Below are 17,674 nucleotides of genomic sequence, written 5' to 3' on the forward strand. Positions count from 1 at the left end.
GCCCCGGGCGCCGGGGAGGCCGCGCTGGGGCCCGGCTCAAGGCTGCTCTCCTCTGCTGGTGCCCGGGACCCCGCGTTGAGGGTCACAGCTTAAAAAAAGCCCCGTAGTTTAAAAGTGTCAGGTGCTGTTGGGGTTATCCCGCCTCACAGAGAAAGGCTAATCGGACGCGCAAAGTGTTTCACACGTTCAGCTGGAGCGGCCTCCGTACCGGCCTTTGCAATGAGGAGTTTTGTTCTCCCCGAGTTGCAAACGCGCGTCTGTTTCTTCCGCGTTTCTCCCAGTGTAACTCACTACTGGCACCAACGGTAAAGGGTAAGCAACGTGCAGGATCACTCAATCCCTACAAGGCTGGACAAATTTAACAGAATTGTGAAATTACCTCTCCCTTTCCTTCCCAAATGAATTTAGCCTACTCTCTAACTAGAGAAAAAACATTGTTACTACTTTATAAGTACAAACGACTGGGCAACTGACCGTGGTTCGTTTAGTTGCGCTCTAGGACAAGGAAAACTGTCGAAACCGAATCTTTTCATGTAGACCGGCAAGTTCTGAAAAATACTTGTAAGTATTTGGATATTTTTAGGGCTACAGCTACAATGGGGTACTTCAAATTAGACGTTCACATTCGTCAGAAGGATACACCTGACAACAGCTGCAAAAGGCAGCAGAAGTGCAAGACATGGTCTGAAGTCCTCCAACTTGCTTAAGATACTGACAAAATGCCACAGTTCCCAAGCATAGGGTCTCACAGAAGCTACTAGGGAGCCTAACGTCAGAAGGCTCCACAAGAAGAAAGCTGAGAAGACTGGGCTTGCAGAAACACAAGCAAGCAGAGGACCTGTAGAGAGTAGATTACTCACTTAGTAATTCTGGATTTAAACAAAAAAAAAAAAAAAAAAGTCCTATCTTGTAGACTATCAAGAAATCACAAGTAGCAACAACCTTCTTGATAACAGAAAACCAGAAGAGTGTTAAAGGAATTATTACATTCTAGTTTAGTGCTACATATTTAATAGAATTTACCTCTCAACAGATCCTCCTGAAACAGTGTAGCATTATCGTCTCTAGTGCAGTGGGAAATTCAAACAGAGTAATGCACAAATTAGTATCTGGTTCAATCGTTTGCTAGCAGCTCACACCCTCAGGCTAGCCCTGCCTCAGGGCAGAGAGTAAACAAGTGAGAAATACATGGATGACAGAGAAGATGCTTCCTTTGTGTGCTGTCTCAAATTCATTCAAAGCAATGACAGATGAGAACAAAGCAAAGGAAATAAGTCTGAGGAGAAATTAAGAGGGCAGGATGCATGCTTTTAAAAAAACCCAAACCCAACAAACCTGTAAAAGTATACGAAAGATTGAGGCTTTTGAGAGAACTTGTCTTAGTATGTACAGCCTCTCTTAAGTGCTGATTGGGGAAGCACCTTAGAGGCTCCAGTGAGGGGGCAAGGCAGGGGGAACTGGGTAAAAACCTGGAAGTGTGTTTCAGTACTTTTTGACTGGCATCCCATTTCATATTTATCTACTGAGATGGAAATAGGGGAAAAAATGAAAAAATAACTGAAAATCTCATGAAAGCAAGAAGCAGAAGGGAACACAACTTTTTTTCCGAGTCAGTTATATAAAGGACTCCAAATTTACAATTAAAATTTCTAAATCCATCTGAAGTTTCACATATTTGCATCAGATCACTGGTCTTAACTCCAGTTGTTACCAGAATATCAGGGGAGGTAGCAATGCTCCTTACTTAGAGGCAGGACACCCAAAAATGACCCTGCAGCCAGCACAACTAACACAGAAACCTGGCATGTTTATTGCCAATGCCTAAGGTTCCTCTGTTCCCTACTACCTTTCTGCAAAGGTAACAGGACCTACAGGATGTACTATGTTAATTTTAATCTAGTATATCCTGAACTTTAAACAAGTAAACTAACTGAAAACTCCAATTACCCTTTACAAAATACATTTTAAGACAGCTCATGACTTAAATAAATTTCCTTAATGCCCTGCAAAGCTGCATACATGCCATCTGCATATACAAAATTGTTACTTTTAATTCAGAATTACCAAAACCAAGAGCTCAACAAAGTTCATGTGCAGTGTGTGACAGCAGCTGCATTTAGTACAAAGAAAACTGGAAACTACACTATACCTTGCCTTTTTGTAAGAGAAGCAAAGTTTTTTAGCTCATCTTTTCTTAGCTGAAACACATTCCTGGAAGTGTATAAATTTTTACTTTTTCATTTGAATGCATGGAAACTTTTTAAAAACCAATCTCAAGAATTTAAGTAAAGTGTTCATGTGATTGCTTAGTATTTAAATACATGTTGACTCTCAAAATGTTTGCTCAGGTTCTTACCAGAACAAATTGATTCTCATGCTACTTCTACTGAGGCAGCTCAGCTAAAACCAGTTTTTATTATTAAACAGGAAAAAGAAAGAGACAAATTTGTAACTCATTTTATTTGTGTCTGAAAATCATGACAGTACTGCCAAGGGTCTTTGTTGCTATTGGGTGCATTACAAGCAGTAAACCCACTTGATGAGAGCTGGGATTTCACATGTAGAGATTTTTTGTACTTAGAATGGGAGCGAAGCTACTGAGTCCTCCCTACTAGATTGGGAAGGCTAAAATGCCACAAAGGTAAAGTATACTGACAAAAGAAGGAACTGTAACATCCACTATGATTTCACTCAGTATTCAAGATTGCAGAAATGCCCCATGCCTCCAAGTTTATGCTAAACAAAAGATATTACATGAATTAATTAGAAATGACAATGATTCTCAAATGAAGTTCACCCCAGTCACAACTTCAAAGAAAAAAATCCTGGTGGTAGTAAACTTTCTTAAAACAATGAAGCTGTAGAGCCTGTTGTTTGGCAGAACTAGGATCTCTTGAGACTGAAGTGAGTACGATGGAATTACAAAGACATTCTTTTATCCATTCACAAATCTCTTCCTAAAGAACAGCTCTTTGAAAACAGGAAGCCACTCTCTGCTTGATGATTCAAACTTCTGAAAATAAATGGCTTTGGAGGTTATTTAAAACAAACAAACAAACAAACCCCCCAAAACCCCAAAACACAGAAAACACAGCAAAATCCACATTTATATGTTGTTTGAAGCCCGGATATTGAAACACTGTGAACAAAATCAAGACTATGAAATGACTTTGCTTATTATAAGTTCGAGACTCAGAATGTAAAGTTTTCCACAAATGTAAGTATCATTCCAAGTTTACTTTATAAAATGGAAAAGGTAGATGAGGTTTTAGAAGTCTTCAAGTTGTTCATAAGCCTTTGAAAGAAAAGCATAATGTGCTTGAGATCCAGAAAAAAATTTAATAACTAATTTAATAACTCTGGTACTCTAATACTACCTTAGAGAACAACTTACAACTGCATTTCGCTATAATTAATCAACTTTTTATTTGTCTTTATTCTCGTCCCCACACACAGGCAAAATAAAAGCAGTAAATTGAAATATAGCCTAATGCTGTTGGGACAGCAGTTGAAAATTGAACAAAAAGCTTTCTGTCTACACTTGGCTGCATCATCAGATTACAGTTTAAAAAGTGCTACATAGCTGTACATAGACTATTTTTGACCACTCACATCTAGTGTAACTTTCTACTGTTGATATGTCTTAAACTGAAGTCTATTTAGAACTAGTACAGTATTGTGGCCAAATTTCTCTCCAACTAAGCTATTTTCAAAACTGGCAAAGATTAGAAAACTCAGGGAAAAAAAACTCATGAAGTTTGATTCATCCAGTTTGTTTACAGCATTTTAAAAGAAGAAAAATTCTCATCTTTACTGTTCACCTGTAAGAAAACTGCAATTCTACTTACAACAGTTTAATCCCAATTTCAAACTCCTGCCACCTTTAATTTCTAGCATCAGAGAATCAGTACATCTTATGAAAGAAATGTAATATCTAACTCCATGATACTTTTCCAGAATTTAAGTCTCTTATGCAGGAGAGCAGTAGTAGTTTGAGCATACACTTAGTTCATTTGGACATCTGAAAACATCTTGCAATGTCTCAAAATAGTCTTCCAAGTTAGGCAAGTAACATTCATTTCACAGAATAATTTGAGAAGGAAAAAGAGCACTAGGATAAGGTAAGGTATAAGAGAAATTTATACTGCAAGGAAAGAGTCCTAATATGAAGAGTGCAATTCCATTAAATAATACTTGTGTATTTCAGGATATAAATACTACTTTTTCCATAGAAGGCTCAGACTTTAAATACTGACATATACCAGTTTCAGATTAGAGAGGAAATAAAGCAGTGTGCACTGCAAGCATAAGCTAACTTTACAAGCAGTAATACATGTGCATTAACACCAAATTTGCAAAAATGCCTGTATTAATTCTCAAAATGTGAGTTATGCATGTTTTCATCCAAAGCTTTAGGAGAAGTGTTCTGTTTCTGTACAAGTAGTTCAAGCGTGAACTTCTTAAACATTGGTACATAACGAAATTGTCTTGAAGATACGTAAAAGTTTGTTCAAAAATCTCAGCAGACAGGATTCTTTTCTAGAATTGGTAACTGCTTACATAATTCCAATTCCCATGGGGAACTGGATGTTCAGTTCCTCAGTGGTAACAGCTTTTTACACCACAATTATTTAGACACGAAAAGAATTCTTATGTGTTTTTCTTTGCACTTCATCATTTAATTAGCAACATTTTGTCAAGCATCTTCCCTTTACAACTGGGACACTGCTCCCTTGAAGCTTGCCTAAATTTTCAAGAATACCGGAGTTTGGGTGTTACGTGGGTTACAATGTGCTGGCTTTACAATTCTGACATTAGTTCTAAAGATGGGGGAGGGGGAAACATACTTCCCTTCTTTAGAATAATCTTCATATGCTAAAGCCTAGAGATTCTGAAAATTTTACTTCCTCAGGGTTTGATCCAACTGAGTACCTCTAATGCTGAGGAACAGAACAGCCAAGAATGCTTCAGTACAGAGCTTTTCAGGACAAAGCCTGACCTTCTCTGTCAATAGTACTCTTTGACTGGACATCAAGACCCCAGACCAAAGCCCCTTCTCTGATGTTGTCAAAGAATTTTCTCTCACTCCCACCCAATGCCATCTGTACAGCTGCCTGGAAAAGAAACATATTAAAAAAACCAGTAAAAGGACAACCAGGACATAAATGTGTTACAAGACCTGAATAATGAGAGGTTGGAAATGAAGGGAAGAAAAATTCAGATTAGCTCACCAAAGAAGGCAGGTACCTAGTGAGATAAGAACTAGGACACCTAGTGCTCCAGTCTCCTCTACTCTGGGGACCAAGCAGGATGGGGATCATCATATCTTATGGTTTCTAATGATAAATGAAAAGGAATTTCAGTCTTAAATCTAGCTCTGCACAGTAGAAGTATATTACCTCCATTAAACAATGGTGTTGGACTGATGAAACTACCAGCAGGAAGGATCTTACTTCACTGTGGGCAACATAAACTATTTCAAAGCTTACCAGTATTAGCTAACCTAGCCTGATTGAACTTGCGAGAATGAATTAGAGAACAAGCTCTCTGATAACTCTGTGCCAGAGAAACAGGAGGTACCAAGTATTTGGGTGTGACATTAATTTTCAGCAGCACAGCCACGATCAGGAAATCATCTACAGTCCATGCATTCCACTTCTCAGTCCAACACTATTAACAGGTATTTCAAGTCTGAAAAACTCTACACTCAATACTGCAAGAATGCTTTTCTGCAGATTTCCTTAAAACCAACCAAATAAGGCTTGGTCATGCAGAAATCATGCAGAAGAATCATGCAGAAAAATCATATTGTCTCCCAAGATAATTTTTTTTTGCTAGACTAAGTAAATTTTAACAATTAATTCTCCCCTGGAAAGAAAGAAAATAGCAGGCAACATATTTTCAGGTTTCCAAAACAGCCACTGATAGTCTAACCTTTGAAGACAGGTATTTTTCTGTTAGACTTTTCGTTTTGTTAGATCTTGGAATATTCCAAGTCCAGAAATAAGTGGAATTTCATTCAGTCAGAAATTCATTCACACTAACACATGGTATACTATTAGAAAAAATATCTGTGGCGTGTATTTGTCAGAAAAAGTCGTAAGTGTTCCTCTTCATCCTAAGATGTATGAATCTGCACTGTGCAAGAGATTTAAAAATCAGTATTTACTAGCACTACTAAAACACAAAACATTCAAGTAGTATAACTGTAATGCAAGCCCTTGCATGGCAATCCAAATTTATTGAACTACTGATGCTAAGTCATACAAAATTGCACCACTTTTAATTAAGGCTTTTAGTTTACATTTGGCCACCTCAAAGCAGTTGTAACATTAGGTTGGTCAATTTAAATACTGTGGCTCCCTGTTGGATATACACACAATCTTTACACCCAAACGTTAATGCATACAAAGCAACAAGGCATTGTTAAATAAATCAGCGAAAGTTAATTACTGCAACTTAGGCCCTGTGACCAATTACACATGATTAAAATTACTTCCCACATTCACATCCACAGTACTCTTCCACCATTTAACATCTCAACCAAAACGTTACACATGTAAAACAATCACTAACAGGCAAAAGTACTAAACCTGTATATTTGGTATTGCAAATACACTTATGCATGAGCAAGCAAGGGAATTCACAGTGAGAATCTACAGCTGCAGAAGCCCGAAAATGATTTACAAAAAATTGTTAAATCATTAAAAAATTGTTTTAAAATATACACTTCTTGTTGTAGACCCCCACTGTACACACAACTATAAACATTGTTCCCTATGTAAACAAGGAAAAGGAAACATACAATAAAAGGTTGAAAAGTCTGGACATTTCCTTCCCAACAGATATTAAAGGCCATGTCTTTAGTCAGACGTTATACTGAAAGGACTCTTAAAGACTAGTTCACTGTCTCCACAGGTTTTTCCTAAAATTAAAAAACTATATAGCCGTTGTGTTAATCAAAGCGCTTTTGTACAATACGATGATGATGATCCTGTATTTCTTTAAAAAAGTTACAATAAGCTACAAATACCGATGAAGCAAAGTTATCTGGAGTAGTCTATATAGGAGCTCTTTGGACTTTCTTTTATTATGCTAAAATAGTGGTGCTTTTAGGATTTACATTATTGTACTCTCCAATAGAAAGTGGGGATTGTTGAAGTATACAGTACACAGTTTTCATACATGTACAACATTGGTGGATGAACAATGTCTCTTATCAGTAATACTGGATGTAGGCTCTGGTTTTACCAGTTGCATACATAGAATATTTAGAAGTAAAAATCTCTCATGACACTGGAAAGTGATAGAATGTGCAAACTGATGTAGCTTTCATCCATTTCTTAAAGGGTACCACCACAGGAAAGTCCATTTAAGATGTTGGTAGGTTTAATAAAGTTGGAATGCTGGCACTGTTGAATTGGGCAACAGTTCTTCAGACCTGTAGCAACAAAACAAGGGGTTAGTATTAGTAACAACTATTTATCCTTGCTCTTTACTTAAAACAGCTACAGCAGGAACTAGCAAAGTTCTTGACAAACAGAAAACAACCTTAACACTTCTCTAATAATACACTTTCTACTGTGTACATACAAATAACAGACTATCTCAGTTATTATCCTAACTGGATTAGGATACATAGAGGAATCCAGGCTGCACTGTGGAAGTAGTATTTGATTGGTGGGACTAGTTTTGCTTACAGCATGACAGTTGCCATGGCTTTAACAACAAACACAGTTGAAGGATCAAAGCTCCTGAATCAAAAGTCCTGTTAAGGAAACGGAACAACCATTTCTGCCACCCTCAGCTAATGCTTTTGGAACCATCTTAGTTTTACTTTTAACTGATCTAAGTAGTTCAATTTGAGGAAGTTTGAATATACCAAAAAAAGAGTTACATATGGCGCTACCTGATTATTAATAAAAGCTTATGATTTCTGACAGTGAGATGTCCTACTAGGACCCTTCAGTATATCAGATAGGTCTACTGATGACAAAATAATGGATCATAGTACTGAAGTAACTGCACCACTGTATGTTCAATAAAACTGAAGGAAAGGGAGGTAACAGGCAACTTTGATGATGTCAGGTCAATCACAACAGACCTCTGCCCATACTAAGGCTTGGAGATGGAAAGAGGGAAACAACCTACTCAGAAAAAAAAAAAAAAAAGCAGAAAAAAATCCATGCCTCCTGACTAACTTCTGGAAAGGCTTGCTTTAAGAGCAGGCTGGAGCTTGCTTGATCTTTCAGCAGCATTCTTTGAGCACAGATTAAGTCATGTAGAAATTTAGCCAACTGCAAACAAGTAAGAAATTGATCCAGTGACCAATAGCTCCAGGTCAAATATTTGGAGTGTTACAATGATCACTTTGCCTTTCTCATCCAAATATACTAATCACAATTCAATTCAAAATATCCACACAGTCTCAAGGACAGAAGCTAAATTCCTATGACATCACAAAAGGATATGCAGGAGTTCAAAGCAGAAAGAGACACCAGCATGCAAACTACAATATTGTACTGTGTGCATTCCAGATAACTGAGCTCTTGCAGTCTATTCTATCAGGCTTTAAAAGACAAAAACGTGTTTCCAAAAGCTTTGAAGTATAGGAGGAAACACTGTTAATTTGAGCTCTATCAACACCTTAAAGCTTGAAAAAAACCCCCAGACTAGTGTTAACAGTGTATCTTGCACATGTTTATAGTTCTGACTTTGAAACAGCAAAATAAAGACCAAAAACATTTATATGCTAATGTAAATCAATAATTTTCAATGCTGTTCTGCATCAACAGCTACCACAGCTGTTTAGGGTTTTTTTAGTTGTTGTTTTGTTTGTTTTTCAAAGCCATAATGCACAGAAAAATTTAAAACATTTACCTGGCTCAGAGCTACAGTACAGCTATGCATTAAAGTAGCTGACATGATGACTTTTTGCGTGCTTTTCCAGGCACCGGAGTTTTTCTGTTAATTTGTCGCACAAGGTCATAAAAGATCTGAAAATATAAAAATCAGTTGATTATGGATTTTAGGAGGCTTCTCTTATAACCTTAAGCCTTGAATCTTCACACATAATGCACTCACATACTCAAGAACCCCTGAAAATATTTAGTTACCACAAAGCTATTAAGTTCAATTGTATACTTGGTTAATAACTGGTGGTTTTTTTTCTTGCTTAAGATAATTGTCTGCCAAGAGTTCTACACTTTCAGTGAAGCAAACTGGAAAGGCATCTATAACCCGCAGCTATTTAATCTCTGGGTCAAACTCATCTGAACTCACATGAAAAATGCCACAGTGATCAACTACTCTATGGTATTACTTTGCAGTTTAGCACTGAGGTCAAGAAACAGGTCACAGCTTTCTTCTAACTCAAATCACTCTTAGGATATTCTTTTAAAGAAAGTTCTAGTAAGTTTTTACTACACATTTTTCATGGTAACTCACTACATACTCAGTAATAGTCTCTTGTATTTGAGTGAGATCATGCTTTTCAAGATACTTTCAAAATACTGAAGTATAAAGAATTAATTCTGCCTCTCTAAACCTACAGCATGATAGAAGCATAAAATTTCCCAGAAAAGTAACTCATTTATGAGACTCTCACACTAAGTCTCGTAGAATTCTAAAGAGAACATGATTTTTTTGAAAGGCTAATTTAAAACAAATCAACATACTACAGTTCAACAGCATCTGTTTCATTCATAATTGACATTGCTCCAATTACTTCTGCATCTCCTAAACTAAGGAAGCCCTCATACCAGAGCCATCCTGGCACCTTCCTAAGCACTGGCTGCAAAGCAGCAAATGTTCCAACAAGGGCTTATAGTATTTGCTGGAAGTTCTAGTTTATTGAACATATGACTTTTATACAGTTATGGTGATTAATTTGAATTTTAAAAAAAGTCAATGGCTTCCAGAAATTCCCAACTAATTAAACACATATTACTTATTTTAAAAATCAGCTGTGCTAAAACCCCCATACTGTTTTCATTATTTGCAAGTCTTGCACAGAGGCCCTTTCAACTTGACTGATGTTGCCAACAATGTTTTCCAGATGACCTAATGAACTGTAGGATTTATCATAAAATTCAAGCTGTTCCAGAAATGTAAATACTAACACAGCTTCTTTTTCTAAAATTTTTGTATCCCTTTCTTTATGCTGGCACCCCCCACTGGAAAAAAAGGCATGCATTATGGCAAATCCCCAAAATGCATGCATTTGATCAATTGTCTAGCTCCTGTTAAATAAACAAGTAGATATATAGTAGAGAGGCTTTTGCATCCCTTTTACTTCACAGTAATTTTAGCAGCTAATTCGAACAAAACTTATAGTTTTTCAACTTATCATCTCAAATAGTGTTAACACCAAATAAACAGTTTTAATGACTTAACTTTCTTAAAGGTCTTTAAAAAAGTAAGTCTAGCAGTACTATCTCAATTGATAGAGATTGTATCAACTAGGGAATGGACCATAAGAGAAATATTTATCCCAAATTCATACGAAGATAATTTGAAAATTACATTAATTACAATAAAATCAGTATAACTTGGAAAAAATCCCACATCAAAGCTAAATACATCCCTTAACATAACCATCTCACAACAGCAGGAACAGTTTTGCCCATTATAGTGAATATTATTCATGATTAGTTTTTTCCTTGACAAACAGTAAATGTTTGGTTATCAGAACAGTGTCTCTTTCTTCTCCCCCTGACACCTCTCCCCACCAAAGGTAAAATGCCTTACCTCGTTAACATTTATCTTTGATTTTGCAGAAGACTCTAAGAACGCACAGTTATTCCATTGCCTTGCTAGGTTCTGACCTTGTTCCTTTCCCACAACTCTTTCATCTTCCAAGTCACACTTATTGCCAACCAGAATCATAGGCACCTAAAAAACCATTCAATGACAGCAAAGAAACAATTAACATTTTAGAATGGCACAATGTAAATGCACACCTAAAAGCCATCTGAATCCTTAGAGGATCCTGATTTTCAGAATAATCAAGCTCTAGTATAACTGTAATTTAAGTTTACAGCTCTGTGATATTTCAATCTTCAAATGAAAGTGACTGCATTTTGGCCAGCTTTTGGCAGGGCAATAGGGGGAATGGTTTGAGGATTCAGTATGCCGCCAATTGAGCAAATTTCATGTTTTTTTAGATGACTTAATGAGATTTCATTTTTATATGTTTAAGGCATCAAGAAGTCTACTGAAGAGTCTACCAAATGATTCTTACAAATTCCGAAATCCTGGAAACAGTGTCCTGTACTGGGTAGCATGATGAAGGACGCTAAAGCTCCTCTCACCATTCCTCTACTCTCAGCATATCAGTACACCTTTCAAGAGCACTCAGTGCACACACTTCTTATTAGCAAGCTACAGCACACAGAGAAAAGAAACATGCTACCTTACCAGCATTCCCAACTACAGAAAACGCTGAACTGACCTTTGCAGCAAGAAAATGCCATCATCTATTCTTTTTTCTCCTTCTTTTCTTTTACTAATGTGACATAGCTAAACTCTTCATGTATTCAAGTGTTGAAAAAAGGTTTACAATATTTAGACCATTTAATTTTCCCCCACCAAGAAAGCAAGTCATGCCTAAGCTTTGGCGTAAGAGAAACTTTTTCTGTGAATTCCGATGGAAACTAAAGTTGCAACTGGAAGCTTATCTTTTTCCTGATACTATGAAATGCCTTTCAAGGCTGAGGGGTGTCTTCTAAAAAAATAACGTTATAAGGAAATACTACCAAAATGATACTAATCAGCATAAATAGACCACATAAAGTAAGATTTTAAATATCACATTTACCTTGATTTTATTGTACAAAACTAATTTCACAGTAAACAAGGCTATAACTTGGTAGGTTGTGGATGGGAAAGGTCCATGTAACTTAAATACTAACCTTTTGAGATACCTTTGTGATAATGGGTAATAAATTGTTCCAAGAAGAAATCTGCTGAACATAGGCAAGACTTGCAAATGCTTATGGTCAAGGTGATTTGTTTTAAAAAAGTCTTAATGCACTTCCCTGAAACTGAAATGGTTTATATATTCTGTGTCTGCTGACAGCAGAAGCACATATATATACATGCAGTAAGGAAGGTATCAAAGTTTGCATAAACAGTTTAAATGAGATGATCATGCTTAAAAACTGTTCATAGCTTATTTTTTTCTTCAAGAAGGGAGTTTTTCCTGCCTGAAGGCTACAAGGTGTTGCTGTTAAAAACTCACTGCTATTTTCACAGTTGAAATACCTCTTTCCTTTATTAGGGGACCAAGCATTCACTTCCTCCAACTGTTGTAAGGTTTTTTTCATCATTTATAAAATACAATGTTTTAGCCTCACTTTATAGCTTTAATAATGCTAAGAGATGCATAATAATAGAAATTGTGTGGAAATAGGATGACCAAACTTAACTGCAAGCAGACAAGACAAAATATAAAAGCTACATAACACAAAGTTTAAAGGTTACAACTTAAAATTTTATGCTTTTAAAATACCATAAACAGTAGGGATATTGAGGAGAAAATTAAACTCTAAGTGATTTTAAAACTTCACTGATAGTGATTAAGGCAACAATAGTTGCTTTAGAAACGTTTGCTGCAGTCTAATGAATAAAGTTATTTCCAGTGTCAATTAAAGTATTTTAAAGAAAGAGAATTCTCTATATAACACATGACACGTTACAATTTCTCCAGTTTACCTTAAGAGTTGCATTTCTGTACTATGCATCTTCTGGTTCATACGTTTCAACTTAAAACTTGGAGGCCACCTGACCACAGTGTATACACCACAACATGCTAATGAAAACTCTAAGTATTAAGAATTTTTAGAGATCTTACATCATCAGTGTCTTTGACTCGAAGAATCTGTTCTCTTAGATCCTGTAAATCATTAAATGTGGACTGAGCTGTGATGGAATATACTAATGCAAAACCTTGTCCATTTTTCATGTATAGATCTCTCATCGCTGTAAACTGTTCCTGTAATTAAAAAATGAAACAGATGTTGCATTCAATTTGCATTTTCCTTGCACAAACTGCTATAAACTTCAGGTCACAAATGGATCACAAGTACAATGCATTTGTATTGCCTCCCTTTCCTGTTAAACTGACTAGTGTTTTGTTATTTGACTATAAGCACTACAGCAAACAGACCTGCTAATAAAGAAATCTCAAGTTTGGAACACTATCTGGTGTGGCTGAGCAACATCTAGATATTGCCAACAGCCACAAATCCTGGGGAAAAAAGGTCAGAGAAACTAGAGTAATTTCACTGGAGAGAAGTACAGCGGAAGGTACACTGTAATCTGTAGATCACAGAAGTTAAAACTCCTCCTGAATATCTCCTAACATAGCAGCATTTTCTCCGTATCTTGATAGTTCCTTTAAATGGATCATAAAGTAAATGCATCCCTTTTCAGATTCAATTTTGTAGTCTAGGCAATTTCCTATGTTAAATTCTACATTAATTTTCAAGGAGATGGACTAGAGGATGAAGACACTCAATAGACTTGTCACATTTCCTTGACTTCAGTGACAACTATGATATTGCATATAAAGACTTGCTGGTGCACTCTTACCAATATGACTGTAGAACAGCATTTGCCTCTTTCACCTTGGTGACTTGGCTATCTGGTGCCTGATCAATCACTCCCTGTCCCTTGCTGTATGTCAGATGAAAAGTGCAATTTATTTCTAGAAAACAGCTGCTCCATCTTACTGTATATTTACAGAGTATTAATCTAATAGGGAATTGAAATAAGTTATTATTGGACCATATTACTACCACAGTTCAGAGAACACATGTTGAACTCCAAGAGTCTTGAGCTTAAACTCACTGGAATCAATAAAGGAAATTACTGATTTCAATAATTTTGGAACTAGTCAGAGAAAAACCTGACCAATATGCAAAGGGTCAGCATAACCTTTGTGCTTTGAGCTCCTATAAGCTAACTGAAGCAATACTATTTTTATCCCAATGTCACAGTACATCTCACACACAAAAGAAAAAGGACATCAGAAGAAAGCACATTCTCTACAGCAACAGAAATCAAATCTCAGTAGCCAGTGGGCCTTAATTTTTTTCTGGGCAACAAACTTAAAACAAGAGCACAATCTCTTTTCAAATGTTCTATTTCTTTCCCCTGTTACAGAATATGAGCTCATGGGAAAACCTGCAATTAATTTTCTGCTGCAATACTCAAGTTTTTTTAAAATACATTGTACATCAGTATTTAGGAAAGTTGTTTTTTACGTACCGTTCCTGCAGTATCTAAGATTTCAAGCATACACTGTTGCGCATCTACTTCGACTTGCTGTCAAGAGAGAAAGATGTGGTTGTAACTTTTCCCCTTGCAACGCTCTCCTCCAAAGACATCACAAATTGTGTGATTTTTATAAGCAAATTCATAATGCATAAAGCAACATAATGGCTTAAGAAGTTTGTATGGATATACACTTTGAAAACAGCAGGAAGAAGCCTTTCAAAGAGCCCCAGTGACATTTTCAAATGCAGTGTCAGCAGCCAAGTACCACTTTGCAAAATGATTAGGGATTTTTGATTATTTAAAAGGAGGCTGCTAAATTTGTAATGATGGTTATCAGCATCTAGCACAACTAATTTTCCCTTGTTTCAGGGATCATCAGAGATTGAAAGAAAAGTACAAGTAAAGCCAGAAAACTGGATTGGCATACTAAGGCTCATTTAATTGTAATGTACATCAACAAGAGAGTAAGTAATACACAGCAAACAAGTAAACAACCACTAGAAGTGGTGTCCCCTAAATAAGCCTTTAGGAACACTAATTAGAAAATTTATCCAGCTTAGAAAAGTTTGCAAAAAAATGGCAGGTTTAAGAAGACAGAACAATTTCTGTATCCATTCCAGAGTTCCTTTATCTAGTGGAAATACCTCAAAGAAATGGCCCTGAGGGAAGCAAAGGACATGGAAGTGCCCTCAAGCTGTTTCAAGCAGACTACTCACATTAAAAATTTTTTTTCCTTTCAAGCTACTGGTAAACTTCCCTTGTTTCCTTTTGCATGTAAAATTCCTAGTTAACAAATCAGCACTCAAAGAACTTTGTGTCACCTCTTCCCCACTTATGCACTGTCACTTGTTTAATTTACAGCTTTTCTTCTGTAACTAGATTTGAGCTTGGGACAGGGAAGGGGAGTATTTCCCCTCCTCTTACACCTCCCTCATGTCTCCTATGGATTGCAATTCCTTAAAAATAAACACTGTTTTAACAGGTATTTTTGTCGAAGTTATTCAGCTAATTAAGCAGGATTTATTCACTTTATGAAGAAATATTTGGGGAGTAAACCAAGACCATAAAGTTTCAAGACTTCAAGCTCAATTATTTAGACAAACAAGTCACATCCTTTCAACTTTAAATATTATAAAATTACATTTAAAATAAATAACATAGAATTTCAGCTGCCAAACCAATACATTTTGAAGTCAAGAAGCAAGTTAGAATTGCAACTAACAGTAAGAAGGTGAAAATGACTACATAAAGTAACTTCAGCAAGACTCAACAATCTGGCTGATTTGAAAAGAAGAATGCCCAGAGCTATTACTAGTTATTTCAGGAACAAACCTGAAAGGAATATTGTAAGATCTTTATTAGCAGCAACGACAAAAAAATGTAGTTAGCAAAAGGCAAAATCCCTTAAGATGGCTTCACTTTTTTAAGCTCCATGGAAACAGTCTTTGGAAAAATTGACCCAGCAAACATCATGACTCTAGTATGACCTAAAGAATGTAAATATATAACAAAGGAAACATTTCACTTAAGATCAGCCTGTGAATGTTTTTTGGAATCATCTACTGGGCCTGACCCAGCAAAGTCCTGCACCAAACACTGGTATATGGTTAAAAATTCCTGCTTCTCTAATACAGAAAAGGTGTCAACACAGAATTTGGTTCTGCTATTGTCTCTTTAGTAAGAGTTCTAACTTTGGCTGGAAGCCCATGTACTTAAGACAGACTCAAGTTTTTCCAACCTACAGTTTATATGAGGTCAAAGAAAAGAGGTATCAAGTTATTATTTTGCTCTCACTAATTCCTCTTCTAGTCAGAAGAGATTCTGGTGACTGTAGGCTGTAACAGTTCTTAATGCATCACCTTTGTTCCAATATAAATGTACTTCAGTGCTGAAAAAAAAGGTCTTGCAGTTTGCCCACTCCCAGCTAGGGTTTGTGCATCTTGCCTCCCTTGTACAGATACCAACATTTTTGTGGCCATGTGATAAGGGTATCAATGCATATGAAAAGTAATTCAGCTAAAAAAGACAGATAGATAAAGAAACTGACACAGCCAAAAACTTCTCTCTTGCACCAAATGGTTAACGGTAGCAGGCTGAATATAAATTATCGTAGTCTGGAATCTTAATTGTGGTCTTAGGTGAAACTGAAGAGTGAGCAATATGGAGATTCAAGATGATGCAAGCAGAATTAGACCTTTCAGCCTGTCATGCTGAAGATAGGAAGAGAGAAACTAACAGGCCACTTGCTGTAAATGCTTGTTCATTTATGATAGGTTTGTGTTAACTTATTAATAAAACAACAACTCATCTAATGGAAGCATATCTAGCTATCATTTAAATTGTTATGAGTACAGTATGATAGATGCCTCCAGTGTTCTAAGGGTATGAATTTGTTCTTAACTATTTTTCTAGTAGCAAAGGAGCTTAGTTACCTCCAAGTCCTAATCTACCTGCAAATACTAATGCAAAAACAAACTAGTAATAAATATTATAAAATTGAAAAGTGGTAGTGTTTTTACATTTTTTTTTCAATCCATGTTCCCAACTCTGACAATGAAATAACCATTATTACTGACTAGCCAGCAAGGTATTTGCTTAAACATTAAAAAGCTAGTCTTGAATTATTCCTTTTAAACAAACTTTAGGAGAACACTGATATTTCAAACTTGTTATCTGGTTTAATACTGCATTATGAGGCATACCCATTTTCAAGCAGTGACTAAAATATTTGACAATATGTACTACAGCTTTAATTTTCTGTAACACTAGAGAGGTCTTTTGTACATACCTTTCTGTAGGAGTCTTCTATCGTAGGATCGTATTTTTCAACAAATATTCCTTGAACAAACTGTACAGTCTGCAATACAAAAGTTCTTGTAGGATTCTCTTGCTTAGTGACAGTTTGTAAACATTGTACACAAATCACTGTTCTAGGTGTATACTCTTATCCATAACATTTTTAAAGCAAATTAAATTATTGCCATAACTATAATTTTAAGAAACAACAGAAAGTTAGATGTGTATGCCTATTTAACTATTTAACTGTTAAATGAAGCAATGCTACACTTTCCTTTATCCACCGTCACTTGGAGGGTAAGAATTAAAGCACACATTGATTTAAGGTTCGCCTAACTCTTAGAATCAGTATTAGTTTCTAGTTGACCAGGATACCATACGGCTGCACAGCTTTGACGTTTGCATTTAGAACTACTTCATCTTCTGCTACGTATCTGCCAGCACAAGACTTAGTCAAAAAACAACTGCCAGCTTTTACTAGTCTTAACTAGACTCAGTAGGCTGTTCCTGTGTACCGAAGGATGTTTTTAGCACAAGTCAAATGGAACTTAAGACTCAGTGGCCAAGCCAGAGCAGGCACATTCAAATCCAGAAATGC

The 17,674-nt window shown here is 36.2% G+C and overlaps 1 protein-coding gene and 1 long non-coding RNA gene across 2 annotated transcripts in view; one reads left to right on the forward strand and one right to left on the reverse strand.

Annotated features, from left to right (window-relative positions):
• Position 1: 1 nt before the first annotated feature.
• LOC116442667 lies at positions 2–13,084 on the forward strand. The gene is made up of 2 exons (XR_004239615.1): positions 2–312; positions 11,201–13,084. It is a non-coding gene; the product is annotated as an uncharacterized LOC116442667 (long non-coding RNA).
• The window catches only part of RAP1B (RAP1B, member of RAS oncogene family), a 35,198-nt gene continuing 19,965 nt past the window's right edge, over positions 2,442–17,674 (reverse strand). The window contains exons 3-8 of the mRNA XM_032105903.1: positions 17,069–17,137; positions 14,272–14,328; positions 12,854–12,994; positions 10,750–10,893; positions 8,881–8,996; positions 2,442–7,441 (exon numbers count right to left, since the gene is read on the reverse strand). Of these exons, the coding sequence (XP_031961794.1) occupies positions 8,910–8,996; positions 10,750–10,893; positions 12,854–12,994; positions 14,272–14,328; positions 17,069–17,137 (498 nt within the window). The 3' untranslated portion in view covers positions 2,442–7,441; positions 8,881–8,909. The remainder of the gene's footprint in view (positions 7,442–8,880; positions 8,997–10,749; positions 10,894–12,853; positions 12,995–14,271; positions 14,329–17,068; positions 17,138–17,674) is intronic.

The sequence above is a fragment of the Corvus moneduloides genome, chromosome 4, assembly GCF_009650955.1.
Source record: "Corvus moneduloides isolate bCorMon1 chromosome 4, bCorMon1.pri, whole genome shotgun sequence".
Taxonomy (NCBI): domain Eukaryota; kingdom Metazoa; phylum Chordata; class Aves; order Passeriformes; family Corvidae; genus Corvus; species Corvus moneduloides.